Source organism: Mobula hypostoma, chromosome 5 (assembly GCF_963921235.1).
Source record: "Mobula hypostoma chromosome 5, sMobHyp1.1, whole genome shotgun sequence".
Classification (NCBI taxonomy): domain Eukaryota; kingdom Metazoa; phylum Chordata; class Chondrichthyes; order Myliobatiformes; family Myliobatidae; genus Mobula; species Mobula hypostoma.
Window position 1 is genome coordinate 124,492,395 of NC_086101.1, and position 13,226 is coordinate 124,505,620.

At 40.9% G+C, this 13,226-nt stretch overlaps 1 protein-coding gene across 1 annotated transcript in view; it reads right to left on the reverse strand.

Moving 5' to 3' along the window:
- Positions 1–9,658: 9,658 nt before the first annotated feature.
- The window catches only part of LOC134347339 (stabilizer of axonemal microtubules 2-like), a 56,553-nt gene continuing 52,985 nt past the window's right edge, over positions 9,659–13,226 (reverse strand). Inside the window, exon 5 of the mRNA XM_063049734.1 lies at positions 9,659–10,695. Within this exon, the coding sequence (XP_062905804.1) occupies positions 9,659–10,695 (1,037 nt within the window). The remainder of the gene's footprint in view (positions 10,696–13,226) is intronic.

The window sequence follows — 13,226 nt, forward strand, 5'->3', positions numbered from 1 at the left end:
TACACCAGGGTATTAAGGGACAGGTATGTATACAGATTACAGAAATGTGTAAAAATAGTATGGTTGCTGCATGAGAAATTTCACCTTCCCTAATATAAACTGAGACCTTCTTAGTGCAAGGGGTTTAGATGGGACAGTATTTGTTAAGTATATCCAGAAGGGTTCATTAAATCTACATGTAGATAGTCCAAAGAGAAGAGAGGTGGTACTAGACCTGGTGTTGGGTAATGTACCTGGGAGGTGACTGACCTTCTGTGGGTGAACATTTAGGGAACAGTGACTGCAACTCCTTAATTTACAAGATAGCTATAGATAAGGATAGGTATGGTTATTGCAGGAAAGTCTTAAATTGGAGTGGGGAAAGTTATGAGGGTATTAGGTAGGAACTAAGGAGAGTTAACTGGGAACACTGTTTTCCTGGCAAGTCCACATCAGACATATGGAGGGTATTTAAAGATCAATTGCATAGATAGGTATGTTCCAGTTAGAAGGAAGGACAGGGATGGAAAGATAAGAGAACCTTGGATGTCCAGGGAGGTAATAAATTTAGTCAAGAAGAGAAAGGGAATTTATGTAAAGCTTCTGAAGTTAGGATCAAATGGAACACATGAGGATTATAAAGAAGCCAGAAAAAAACTCAAGGGAATTAGGATAGCCAGGAGGGGCCATTAAAAGCTCTTAGCAAGTTAGATCCCAAGGCATTCTATACATACATCAAGAGCAAAAGGATAACTAGGGAGATGGTAGGACCACTCAAGGATAAAGAGGGGAACATTTGGTTAGATAAGGAGAATGTGAGTGAGGTACTTACGGAGTATGTTACTTGAGTATTTACCAAGGAAAAAGACATGGATGGCCAGGAGATCAATGCTGAGTGCATAAATACTTTAGGGTGTTTTGAGGTCGAGGAGGAGGAAGTGTGCGGTCTCCTAATGAGTATTAAAGTGGATAAGTCCCCAAGGCTTGATGGGATTTACCCCAGGTTATTGAGAGAAGCAAGGGATGAGATTGCTAGGGCCTTGACTAGTATCTTCATGTTCTTTCTAGGTACAGGGGAAGTCTTGGAGAACTGGCGAGTGGCTACTGTTGTAACACTCTTTAAGAAAGGAACAAGGGAAAATCCTGGAAACTGTTGCAAATAAGCAAAGGAAATCCCATTTATTTCTTGATTAGTTTTTGTTCTTTAACAGTTGCCCAAATAAGTGGTTGATCTGATTAACCAAAGGCCCAAGTAACTAGAATTCACTGTATTTTGAATCCAGCAGTGAAAGACTAAAAAGTTCATAAGAAGAAGGAAACTGATTTTGATAGAAAATTTAGGTGAACCATCAGAACAATTAGTTAGATTTTTAAATAGATATATAAATAGGAAGATTATCTAAGGTATGTAACACACCTCTGGAGAATGAGCTTGGTGTTTTAATAACAGCAAACAAAGCTATATGGTAAATCAGATCTTTGCATGTCTTCACTGAAGATGACATAAATGTCCCTGAGGTTATTGAATGGTTAATTTCAAATAACAAGAGGAAACCTGTAAAAACTCTCGTCATAAGGGGTAAATTGTTAGAGAATCTGATGGAGCTAAATTTGGCCAAATCACTGCAATCCAGTGGTCTGCACCCAAAAGTCTTAAAGCAAGTGACCAGAGAGATAGTGGGACCATTAGTTGAATGTTGTCAAACCTCACTAAATACCTGGTGGGTATCTGAAGGCAAGAAAACAGCCAACGTAACTTACTTGTTCAAAAAGGGAGACGGCAGGGAACTATAGGCCAGTTAGTTTAACATCTAATGTTAACAAGATGCCAGATTCAATTATAAAAGAGTAAGTAAGTAATCAATCAATAAATAATTAAGCTGAATATAAGCAAAAGAAGTCTACATAGTTGACAAATTTGCTCAAAATTATTTGCGGATCTGATCAGTAGAATGGATAGAGAGGTACCTGTACTGTAGGTACAGAATATTAATAATTCCAAAAGGCATTTGATAAAGTGCCACATAAGAGGCTGGTGCACAAATTAGCAGCCTGACATATTGGAAGAAATCCATCCAAAAATGCATGCACTGCTCCCTAGTGTGAGGTAAACTCATAGATTGTAAGGAAACTTATAGATTGTAAGGAGACTTGTCAGGATAGATATTGAGATGTTTTCACCAATAGGAGGGTAATCAGTAAGGGACAAAATAAGGGCTGGTCATTTAAAATCAAGGTGCACAGAAATTTTCTATTAAGAGGGTAGCGGATCTCTGCAGGTTTCTGTCCCTGAGGGTAGTCGATGCCAGATCATTACATAAATTTGTGACAATAAATAAAAATATAAAAGATTGACAATTTGAGGGCTATGGAGAACTGCACAGACAAAGAGTTAAAGGTGGCAGAGATCAGCCATGATTATATTGAATGATATGGTAACCTTGAAGGCCTGGTAGTCTTCACCTCTCCTGTCTTCTTGAGCTGAGTTGATCCTCAGTATTTCTATTCAAAGGGAATTTGATCAAATGGCTATTAGGATGAAATTAAAATAGAAAATGCTTCACTTCTAAGCTTTGTTGAGAAATATGTGAAGAAAATAACACTAATACAGTATATGATGCAATGGCCTCTCTCAGCGCAGGAGTAGTCTTTCAATGAAGAATATCTTAAGAGTTGGTTAATAACAGGCTTTTGCAAAGTGTTCCACTATGTGTATTGCTACTTAGAAATCAGCAATTATAACAGCTTTGAATATCACAATATTGACTTCACAACATGACATTTATTTGCTATTTATTGAATTAAACTTTGATTCCACCACAACAATAAAACAAATTTGTATGATGATACATCATAGAATTTGAAACCATTTATTTCACCACCCAAGTGAATTAATCTTTCCCATATTATTTTTAACTGCTTTGATTGAACCTATACAACCTGTAGCAGCACATCTGCATGCATTGACCGAGGTTGGGCAAGGCTTTACAAGTCACTTAAGCTAAGAAATTCAGCCACAATTAAACATTCAGTCCAAGATCTGCAGAAGGCACAGTACCAAACAATCATCCAACGGTACAAGAAAACCTGATATAACTTCTCAAAAGATTGTACATCAAGAATACACTTCAAAAAAAAATTTCAGCCGTAACTCTGGCAGAATACAACGTAACATTACAAGCATTCCTAAGAAAAATCATATAAAATACTTTGCAACAAGATAATTCTTTGCCAGAAGTGAGAGTTACATTACTTCCATTAAAGCTGAAAAAGTGTGCTGAGTTAAAAGAATTCATCAACTGCAGTTAGACCTGATCCACCAAAGACTTTGTAAAGCTTCAAAGTATTTTCTCTAATTCATCACGTAACATGTTTAGCACAGAAAATTTTTAAAAAATTATAAAATATACTATTTTCATTCATCATTTCTAGCTTAGAATGACCGTACTCTGATCCTCCCAGTACTCGAGTAGAGACCCAATACATGTACAAAAAGTTAGGTAGTCCGATTTTTTTTTTCTCTGTGGTGTGATTAACTTGTGATGATGTGTAAAAGATTAGAGGTTATGAAAACTCAATATTCAGAAAACATTAGTCAAAGTATGAAACATTCTGACTGATTGTTCTTGGTGGTGAAAGCAGTGAGTTTAGGACGAGCAGTCAGAGCAGCCTGCATCATTGCAGTGCATTTTGTAGACAGTACGCACTCTGTTCACTGCCAACGTATTGAGGGCATGATGGGATGCAAGTCAGGTGGGTTCCTTTGTTCCTGATGGTGTTGATCTAGTATTGTAATGAAGCTGCATTTTCTAGACAAGAAGAGACTGTAGCGAAGATGGCTCCAAATCTATATCAACAATTTAGCTGAGGTGATTATATATCTTACATCCCAATTTGCTGTTGATATTGAGCTAGGCAGGGTTGTGAACAGGGAAGAGGGTGTAAGGAGAAGCCAAGTGAACAAAAGAATATATGGCAAATAATGTGGCTAAATGTGCACAACAGAGAAAGGAAGAGTATTTTGGGAATGTTGAAAGATTAAGAAATGTTCATGTTAGTAACCTGAGTGTTCTTATACCTGTGTGTATTGCACAAGTCACTGAAAATGGCACACAGGAGCAGAAGGAACTTGTTATCCATTCTTTTGAGAGTATTTTTGCACAGGAGTAAAGAGGTCTTATTGCAATTATATAAGTAGGATTGCAGTTTTGACACTTATTTAAAGAGAGATGCACTTGTTCCAGAGGAAGTGCAGCAAAGATTTATGAGAATGGTTCTTGAGTTGGTAGGCTTGTTGTGTGAGAAATGACTGTTCAGAAGAATGAGAGGATTCTCCCTGAAGCTTAGAAAATTCTTAACAGGGTTGGACATACTGAATGCAGGAAGGATGTTTCACCTGGCTGAGGAGCCTTCATTTGAGGTTACAGTCTCGGGACAATGGGTGAATCATTGAGGACTGAAATAGAGAGAAACTTCATTTTGCAATCAATGATTTTGGGGAAAGTACAAAAAACTAACACAAGGGCAGAAGATCAAAACCATGATCCTGATTCACTGCATGGTACTTCTGCTCCTAAATCTTATGTTCCCAACACAATCCTGATTTAAACTTTGTAGATGCTGGAGTGCCAGGAGGGGAGGCACTGACTATAGAGTACCTAAACTCTGATGTGCTTCTGTGTTTGCAGTATTTATTGTGCTTGGCCTATCTGTTTTTTTTTTCTGATCGTTGATGATAGAGAGCTGTGTTGGTGGTATCATTGAATGTTAAGAGGAGGTGGATAGACTCTTTTGTTGGAAATGAATATTGCCTGACACAGTACATGGCATGAATGTGACTTGCCACTTATAAGCCTGTGCTTTGGTGTGCTTTGGCCTCCAGACCAGTGGCAACTGAAATCGAACTTCGTGCAGTCACGATCAGTCATCGTTACTTCTGCCCTCAGAGGGCAAAGCAGCCAAAAAGGATTGAGTCTAGAGCTCTACTAAGGTGTCCTGGACAGCAAGGAGGAACCTAAAACAACCATAACTACCTTTGTGCAAGGACACCTAGTAATTTTTTGCCTTGATGCCTACTTGCTTTTGGTTTTTCCTGAGTTCCTTTATGCCACACTGTGAAATATTGCCATAATGTCTAAATTAGTTATTCTCACCACATTGCTCTTGGTTCCACATTTGCACTGAGCCTACAATGAAATCTGGAGCTCAGTGATTCTTGTAAAGCCCAGACAAGGCATAGGTGAACATAAAATCATAAGAAAGAGAAGCAGTAATTTGACTTTTACCGCCCTGGTCTCCATTCTCTCATTGACTGCAGACACAATCTTCAATGTTAGTGCACCAACCTCTTACCAGCTAAAATTATCTGCCTTGAATTTACTCTGGACCAATCCTTCATAGCACTTCAAGCTTCACTCACATCTGCATGAAGTTTGTCTTCTTCATTGTAATAAGCTGAACCTCATTTTAACATAGTGACTCACTCCCTGATCTTCCCAGTTCTAGGCAGCCCTGATGGGAGAATTTCAACCTCACACATCTCCTGTCAAGCCACTTCATTACTTTTTCTAAAGTCAAAAGAGCACAAGCCAAATCTATTTCAGCCTGAACCAAAAGACAGACCGACCATCCCAGGTGAGAATGATCCTGGTAATGAAGTGCTGCTTGGCACCACTTGTTACTTTGCTGTTGATTGACTAAAGAGTATTCATCCCAAATCAGCCAGACCAGAATTGCAAAGAACAACAAAAATGAATTTTTGTTAACAAAGTACCAGAGGATATTTCTGTATCATCTATTAGATGCTAGTTTTGTAAGTGTATTGAGACAACTTGGCTTGCGCTGGAACACAACTCTTCAGTCCTATAGTTGGAATGTTCTCTGGCCACAACCATTGCTTGAAATCAAGTGGAGTAAATTGAATGAACTAAAGATTGGCATTTGAATGGTGTGATTCTCAGGAGTTGGCAAAACGGGTCAATTTTTTGATATTTCAGCCTTTCCTTTAGCTTGTTGGGCCTTGCCACCACTGAAGAGAGTGAGCTTCTTGGGCTTTCCTCCTCTAATTAGCTGTTGAATTGTCTACAAACAAATGTGGCAAGTATGCACTACTCTGATATTCCCCATGGGTTTTGAGATCACTTGGTTGTCTCTATTGCTATTTATCATGCCTGTAGAATTGTTGAACCAAGGTTGAATACATGGCCAGACAGTAATGATACAACAAGGTAATTGTGCAGGGGAAACGTGTTGTGTACATACCTACCCTGTTGATGGTCTGCAGGACATCATGCCCAGTTTTGAGGGGATTTTTTAATTACTTAAAGATGCAGCATGGTAACAAGCTCTTCCAACTCAATGAGGACACACTGTGCATTTACACCTTTGTGAACAAACAACCTATTAACCCAAGTGAGAATGTAGGAGGAAACCAGAGTGGTGGGAGGAAACCCATGCAGGAATTGAACCCTGTCACTGACACTGCAATAGCTTTGTGCTGACTCTACACTTCCATGCCACCACTGCCAGATCTAATCAGCCTTTGCATTTAGCACTTTTGCCCTGTCACAGAGCACGATGGAGAGTATCCACACCTTGAAGAGGGGACTTTGCCACACTAATGATGTAGTGAAAAGTGATAACCCTAACAGTGCTGTTATCGACAGAGGCACCCGCATGGGTGGACTGGAAAGGACAAGGTTGAGGTATTAGTATTACTTCATAAATTGCCGTTTCAAAACTGTATCATATGCAAATATAGTATCATTTGTAGCATATGTGCATGGCATGAGAACCTTAAATAAACCAGAATCAATTTTTAGAGCCCTTCTTGCACATTACTCTGCAAGTTACTAAAAAATCCACAAGATGACATAGATTACATGTATGGGACAGAGATCCTGTAGGCACTCCTGTTTGACAATTGCAAAATGGAGTGGCACATTGTCCCAAATATTATCAGCTATTTTTGAATTGGGTTCAGAAGGGGAATTGAATTGTAACATTAAATGTAACTTTCTCAGTTGTGTTACTGGATATTTGTAAGCTGAACAATTCCGTGAAACAAAGAAACATATGCAAAACAAAGGCAAAGTGAATTTGCGAGATGAGCCCTGCTGGTGCGCTGCAAGATCAGCGCACTTGGAGTTGGAGCCGTGCTGGTTGGAGTGAACGATTCGGAGGGGAGGAGCAGGACAGAGGAGCTCTGATGCCTGTTCAGCTGGCCCGGTTGCGAGGGTGGATCATTCTAAGCACTGAGCCAATTTGAAGAGGTTGAGAACAGCTCCTTTGGCAGCGAAATCTAGGTCCAAAGTGAATCACTGGGTGGCGTGTTCTAGGACTGGAACGATTCGCCACAGCAAGGTCCGGGTCCTAATGCGAGGTACGCTGTTTGGACAACCTATCTGATAGACTGGAAGGCAGGGTGTTGGGGCGAGGATGGATCGCTCTGGGCGCTGAGCTGATTTGGAGAGGTTGAGAACGTCTTTTCCAGCAGCAAAATCTAGGCCTGGAGTGATTCGCCGTGGCAGGGCCAGGTCCCGGTGCGCGGTTCGGACAATTTAAACCCCGTTCAAGATCGTCTGTGGGCTACTCTCTCTGTGACATTAAAGCTGTGAGAATGCCCCCGGCTGCTGTGCTTCATGTCTGCTAACTTTGCAGTGATTTGTCCTGCTAATATGATGAACTGAATACTGAGGCTTTGGGCCTACTCCGGGCTGTTCCGGGGATTGGGATCTAAGGACTCATTTTGGTTTGGAATGTTGTTGTTGCTCATTTCTATTGTTTGCATGATATAGTTGGTGGGTTTTTTTCTCTTTCTCACGGGGCACGGGGGGGTGGGGACATTCTTATTTTTTTTTAATTGGGTTCTTTTAAGTTCCTTGCTTCACAACTGCCTGTAAGCAAACGAATCTCAAGATTGTATAATTTATACATTCTTGGATAATAAATGCTCTTTGAACCTTGAATCTGGTAACACAGTGCCTTTTTAAATACTTTGCTTGCATTTAGCATTTCACCTATGTAAGATAATTTTTTGAAATTTGAATCAGTTTTTTTTTATTTCATGTGCTTAGCACTGAAGGAAATGTGTTTCATTCAGCTTAAGAACATTAGAAAAATCTGAGGCTGTCTGAGAGACGAAGGCCTGACCCGTTCGCTTATCAGGTAACACACAAAATGCTGGAGGAACTCAGCAGGTCAGGCAGCATCCTTAGTAATAAATAAGCAGTCGACGTTTCGGGCCGGGACCCTTCTTCAGGACTGGAAAGGAAGTGGGAGGACAACAGAATTAAAAGGTAGGGGTGGGTGAGGAAGGAAGACAGCTGGAAGGTGATAGGAGAACCAAGTATGTGGAAAAAGTGAGGGCTGGAGATGAAGGAAAATGATAGGAGAGGACAGTGGACCATAGGAGAAAGGGAAGGAGGAGGGGACCCAGGGGGTGGTGGTAGGCAGATGAGAAGAGGTAAGAGGCCAAGTGGGGAATAGAAGAAGGGAGGGGAAGGGAAATTTTTCTTCTTTGGATTTCCAGCATCTTCAGAATTCTTGCGTTTAATGCAGTCAGGGAAATGAAGCTGCTTAGTACCAGAATGATCAAAGTTTCTTAGAGCTTGAGAAAGGAGGAAAGAAGAAAGGAGGCAGGGGACCTCAGAATGTGAGATCTGGGGAGGTCAACTCATAGCTGTCAGTGTCAGGGGAAGGGAGTAGAGAGTTGACCAGCTTACCTAGTGTGATTGCAAAGAGAATGGTTATGGGCACCAGAATTTAGAAGCTTTGAATATGGGGGAGGTGAGGGGAGGAAGCTGTTGGAAATCTGGGGCAAATAAAATGGGATTATGAAACAAGTCCATGGCTGGCATGGACAATGGTTGAAAACCTCCATTTCTCATCCAGCAGCTCTGGAAAGCAAATCTCTACCCTTCGAAATCCAAGGCTTCTCCAGAATTCCTTTATATTTAATATTGTATCAATGGTGATGTATTCCCCATCCTCAACTACAGGGAAAGGAAGTTAGCCTTTCATAAAGTTACAACACTTCAATGATCTTATCCCTTACTCTCAGGGAAGTTCCAAACCTTAACTCCTCTATACACGATCCCTGACTCACAACAATGTGAGTGACTTTTAACAGCTCTTTGAAATATTTCAGTAAGCCACTCATTTCCAGGATAGCTGCCCGCACAGTCTCTTCAACTCACTCCTCGAAGATTGACCCCTCATACTGAAACTATCACCCAGTTCTAGATTTTCCAGCAAGAAAAATCATCCTCATTGCCCCGCCCTGTAAAATCTTCCCTGAAATATACTGTACATCTCAATGAGATCAGCTCTTCTAGACTAGAGAGAAAGAAAACATATGGAAAACACTCCTCATCCCAGGAATTAAGTATACAGCAATGTTAGTGGTTTTAGCCTCAAGTTTATTTCACTGTTATCAGTCTGAGCTACAGGGAGCAGATCAGACTTATCCAATACGACATGGACTAAAACGATTAACATTCATTGTTGCCAAAGCTATCATGTTGGTCCTGGTTCCCAGACAGCAGGTCCTTGTATCTTCAAAATGAACAGCTTATGTACTTACCGCTGCTTCTAAATGGATCAAAAGGAAGTAAATCTGCAATTAATGCTTCCCAAAAAAAATAAACATTTCCATTTAGGGTAATGACGTGCTTTTCCATTAAGCTGCAATGATTGCATCATTTGGGAAGCCTACTTTCAAATCACTGGCAGCCTTTTGAGGGTCAGGTGTATTTGAAGTAATATCTGCAGAGTTATTTGCCAATGTGGGGTGAATACATTCCTCTTCATTTACTGGTTGATATAGTTTATGACCTCGGACATCAGTCTCCACATACTCATAACCAGGAGGCACTGCAAATGAGGCAGGACACACCTCCACACCCTTTGATGTATAACTGATTTGATAAGTGGTTCCATTATCTAATGGTACTCTGCTGGGAATGTAAGAATTGCGAGGTTTGTAGGAATGTGCGAGGTTAATCTGGTGTGGCACATAATGAGCTCTAAATGTTGTCAGGTCATCAAATCGTCCTGCTGCTTTCTCCAGTTCCTGCCGAGGCTTGATAAGAGATTCCCGTGTGGCATCCCAGTACTTGTAGTCTGCCTTCATAGTGGACTGCCCTTCAAAGGGAATATTGTGCCCACTCGTTACTTGTAAAGGTCGGACGGGAACAAAAGGTTGGAGCTTGTGCTCAACAAAGTCGGTCTGAGTAGTTGTGCTGAGATGCATTTTACCCTGAGAACTAATGGGCTCCACAGCCTTGTGCACCCGATGTCGATCTATAATCCAACTTCTGTATTTGTCACGGAATTCAGTTACATCGTAAAGCGGCTGATTGGAGTTGAGTTTGGTGAAAGGAGGCCTAACGGGCATTGTGACCTCTCCAGGTTGACCCTTGAAATCCCTCCTGTGCACAGTGAGAGCATCAAAAAGTTTGTCACTTGGCTTGTATTGTTCTGGATCACGTCTTTTAGGGGGCTCCAGTTTGTACGGGATGTAATTCTGCCGATAATTAGTCTTGTCATCAAAGGGCGCATCTGACAGCCTTGCTGCATTTGGAGGTTTAGAACTCTGACTGGGAACAGGAACTTTAAAGGAACCATCACCCTCAAAGGCAGTTGGATTTCCAAATTTGAAAGTGTGTTCTGGTTTCATTGTCTCTCTTTTTGAAAGCTTCCATTGTTTGTAATGATCTAGAATAAAAAGAAGTTGTGTTTTCTTTCAGATATATTCGGGACAGAGGGAAAAAAATCAGAAATTGACGTCTCTGTCTCAGATCAGTGGAGATGAGGACTGCATTGAATTATTCTATAAATCTCTAAGAATATATAAATTGCAACCATCTTACCTATACCAGAATTTTCTAATGGCTCTCTCTCTCTGATGTTGTTCTCTTCAGATTGTGAACAATTTTAAATATGAACAAAAATAATAGATATAAAGATACGACAGCACATAAATTAAACTGGAAAGTTGGGCAGAGGGATGGCAAGTGGAACTTTATCCAGGCAGGAGTGAGGTAAGGTATTTTGGGAAGCCAAATTCTGGCAGGACAAATGGAATAAATGGCAGGGACCTGGCAAGTGTTGAAGCACAGAGGGTAGATGGAGTGCATGTCATTAGATACCAGAAAGTGACAACATGAGTGGATAGAGTATGATCACCTTCATAGGTCAGGACACTGAGTCGAAAAGTCAGAATGTAACGTTGCAGCCATACAGAACATCAGTAAGACTGCAGTTGGAAGCTTCACTGCAGGAAGGATATGCCAGAGTGCACAGAAGCGATTGATGATGATATTGCTTAGAATGGAGGGCTGTATCATAATGCCGAGAATGGAGGGTCTTTTCCTCACAACCCTTAATTCCCCTGTTATGTAAAAATCGATCTGTGTCTTAAATATGTTTAATAAGGTCACCTCTACTGCTCCCCGGGCAAAAAAATTCACTCTGTCTGGCAAAAACTGTTTCTCCTCATCTCTGTCCTAAATGTATTATGGTTAATGTTCTAGTTTCACTTACCAGTGGAAATAACTGTGTCTATCCTATCTATCCCTTTTATAACTTTATATATTTCAATAAGATCCCCTTTCATTCTTCTGAATTCCAGTGAGTTGAGTCACCAGGAGCTATCGCTCTTCTCAGGGGCTAACGCCTTCATAACTGGTATCAACCATGTGAACCTCCTCTGCACCATTTTCAAAGCCTTTCCTCAAGTAAGGAGAACAGAACTGCATGTAGTACACTAGGCGTGGCCTCACCAGCACCATGTACAGTTGCAGTAAAACCTTTCTGTTCTTGAATTCAATCCCTCTAGCCAGTGTTTCATTTACCTGTTGCACCTGCAAACCAACCTTTTGTGATTCATGCACAAATTCTTCCAAGTCCCTCTGCACAATAGCATACTGCAATCTTTCACTATATAAATAATTTTCTAATCTTCAACTTTTCCTTCCAAAATGAACAATCGTGTACTCCATCTGCCAAACCACTACCCAATCACTTAATCTATCTATGTCCCACTAAAGGCTGTTTTCATCCTCTGTGCAATTTGCTTTTCTGCTCAATTCAGCAAACTTTTACAGCATATGCCACACTTTGGGCCCAGGACCAACCCATATGGCACTCTGTTCCCCACAAACTGCCAACCAGAGAAACACCCATTTATCCCAACTCTCTGTCTTCTATTGATTAAGATAGAGGCAATTTCAGGACAGCAATCTAGAACCAGAGGCCACAGATTTGGTCTGTCTACATATTGATGTAAGAGAAACCTTCCTGTATGCACTTAACTAATTCTGCCCCATCTAAACCCCTTTCACTATGAAGATCCCGGATAATATAAGAAAAGTTGAAATCCCCCATGTCAACAATCCTATTATTTGTATACATTTCCTTTATCTGATGACATATCTGTTCTCCAATGTCCCTGCGGCTATTAGGGGATCTGTAATACAATCATATCGGTGTGATTGCACCTTTTCTATTCCAAACTTCCTGAGCTGGCAATTATCTGTAGTTAACTGCCAGAGGAGGTGATAAAGGCAGGTACAACAAGATGCTTTGAAAGGCGCTTAAATAGGAAAAGCTTGGCTGGATATGGGCACAAGGCACTCCTTACACAACAGCTTGCCAGTCCACTTGAGGGAGATGGTACTGTAATAACTTTTCAATATTTCTCAAGCCTGTCTGGTTCACTGAACCTGACCCCATCATGTGTGCGTGCCTGTGTGTGCTCTGTCAATCAGAGTGTCCTTAGGTGTATGCCTGCACATTTATGTATGCATGAGGGACACTTACAGGCACAGACACCCACCACCACATGAATCTACAGGCCGAAATGTAATTGGCCTCACGCATACATGTGAACATGAGCAGTAATATATGTGAACACACACAGATATACAAACATAGCACAGATATGCTTGCAGAAACATCCACATAGACATGTACATGCATTGAACAACTGACATGCACACATGTAGCCATATACTTGACAACATATACATTCAAACAGCATGGAAACATGAGCTCAGGACAATAGTCACACATGACACAGACATGCACTAACATACATAGACATGTCTCTGTACTAGCAGATACACACGCACATGTGAACACTTCATGCATAGACTTCGCTGTCTGCAACCATGTTCCACTGCACTCCACCAAATCCACATGTAACCTATTCTCTCAATGGACTGTGAGATCCTTCCTCACCGTCC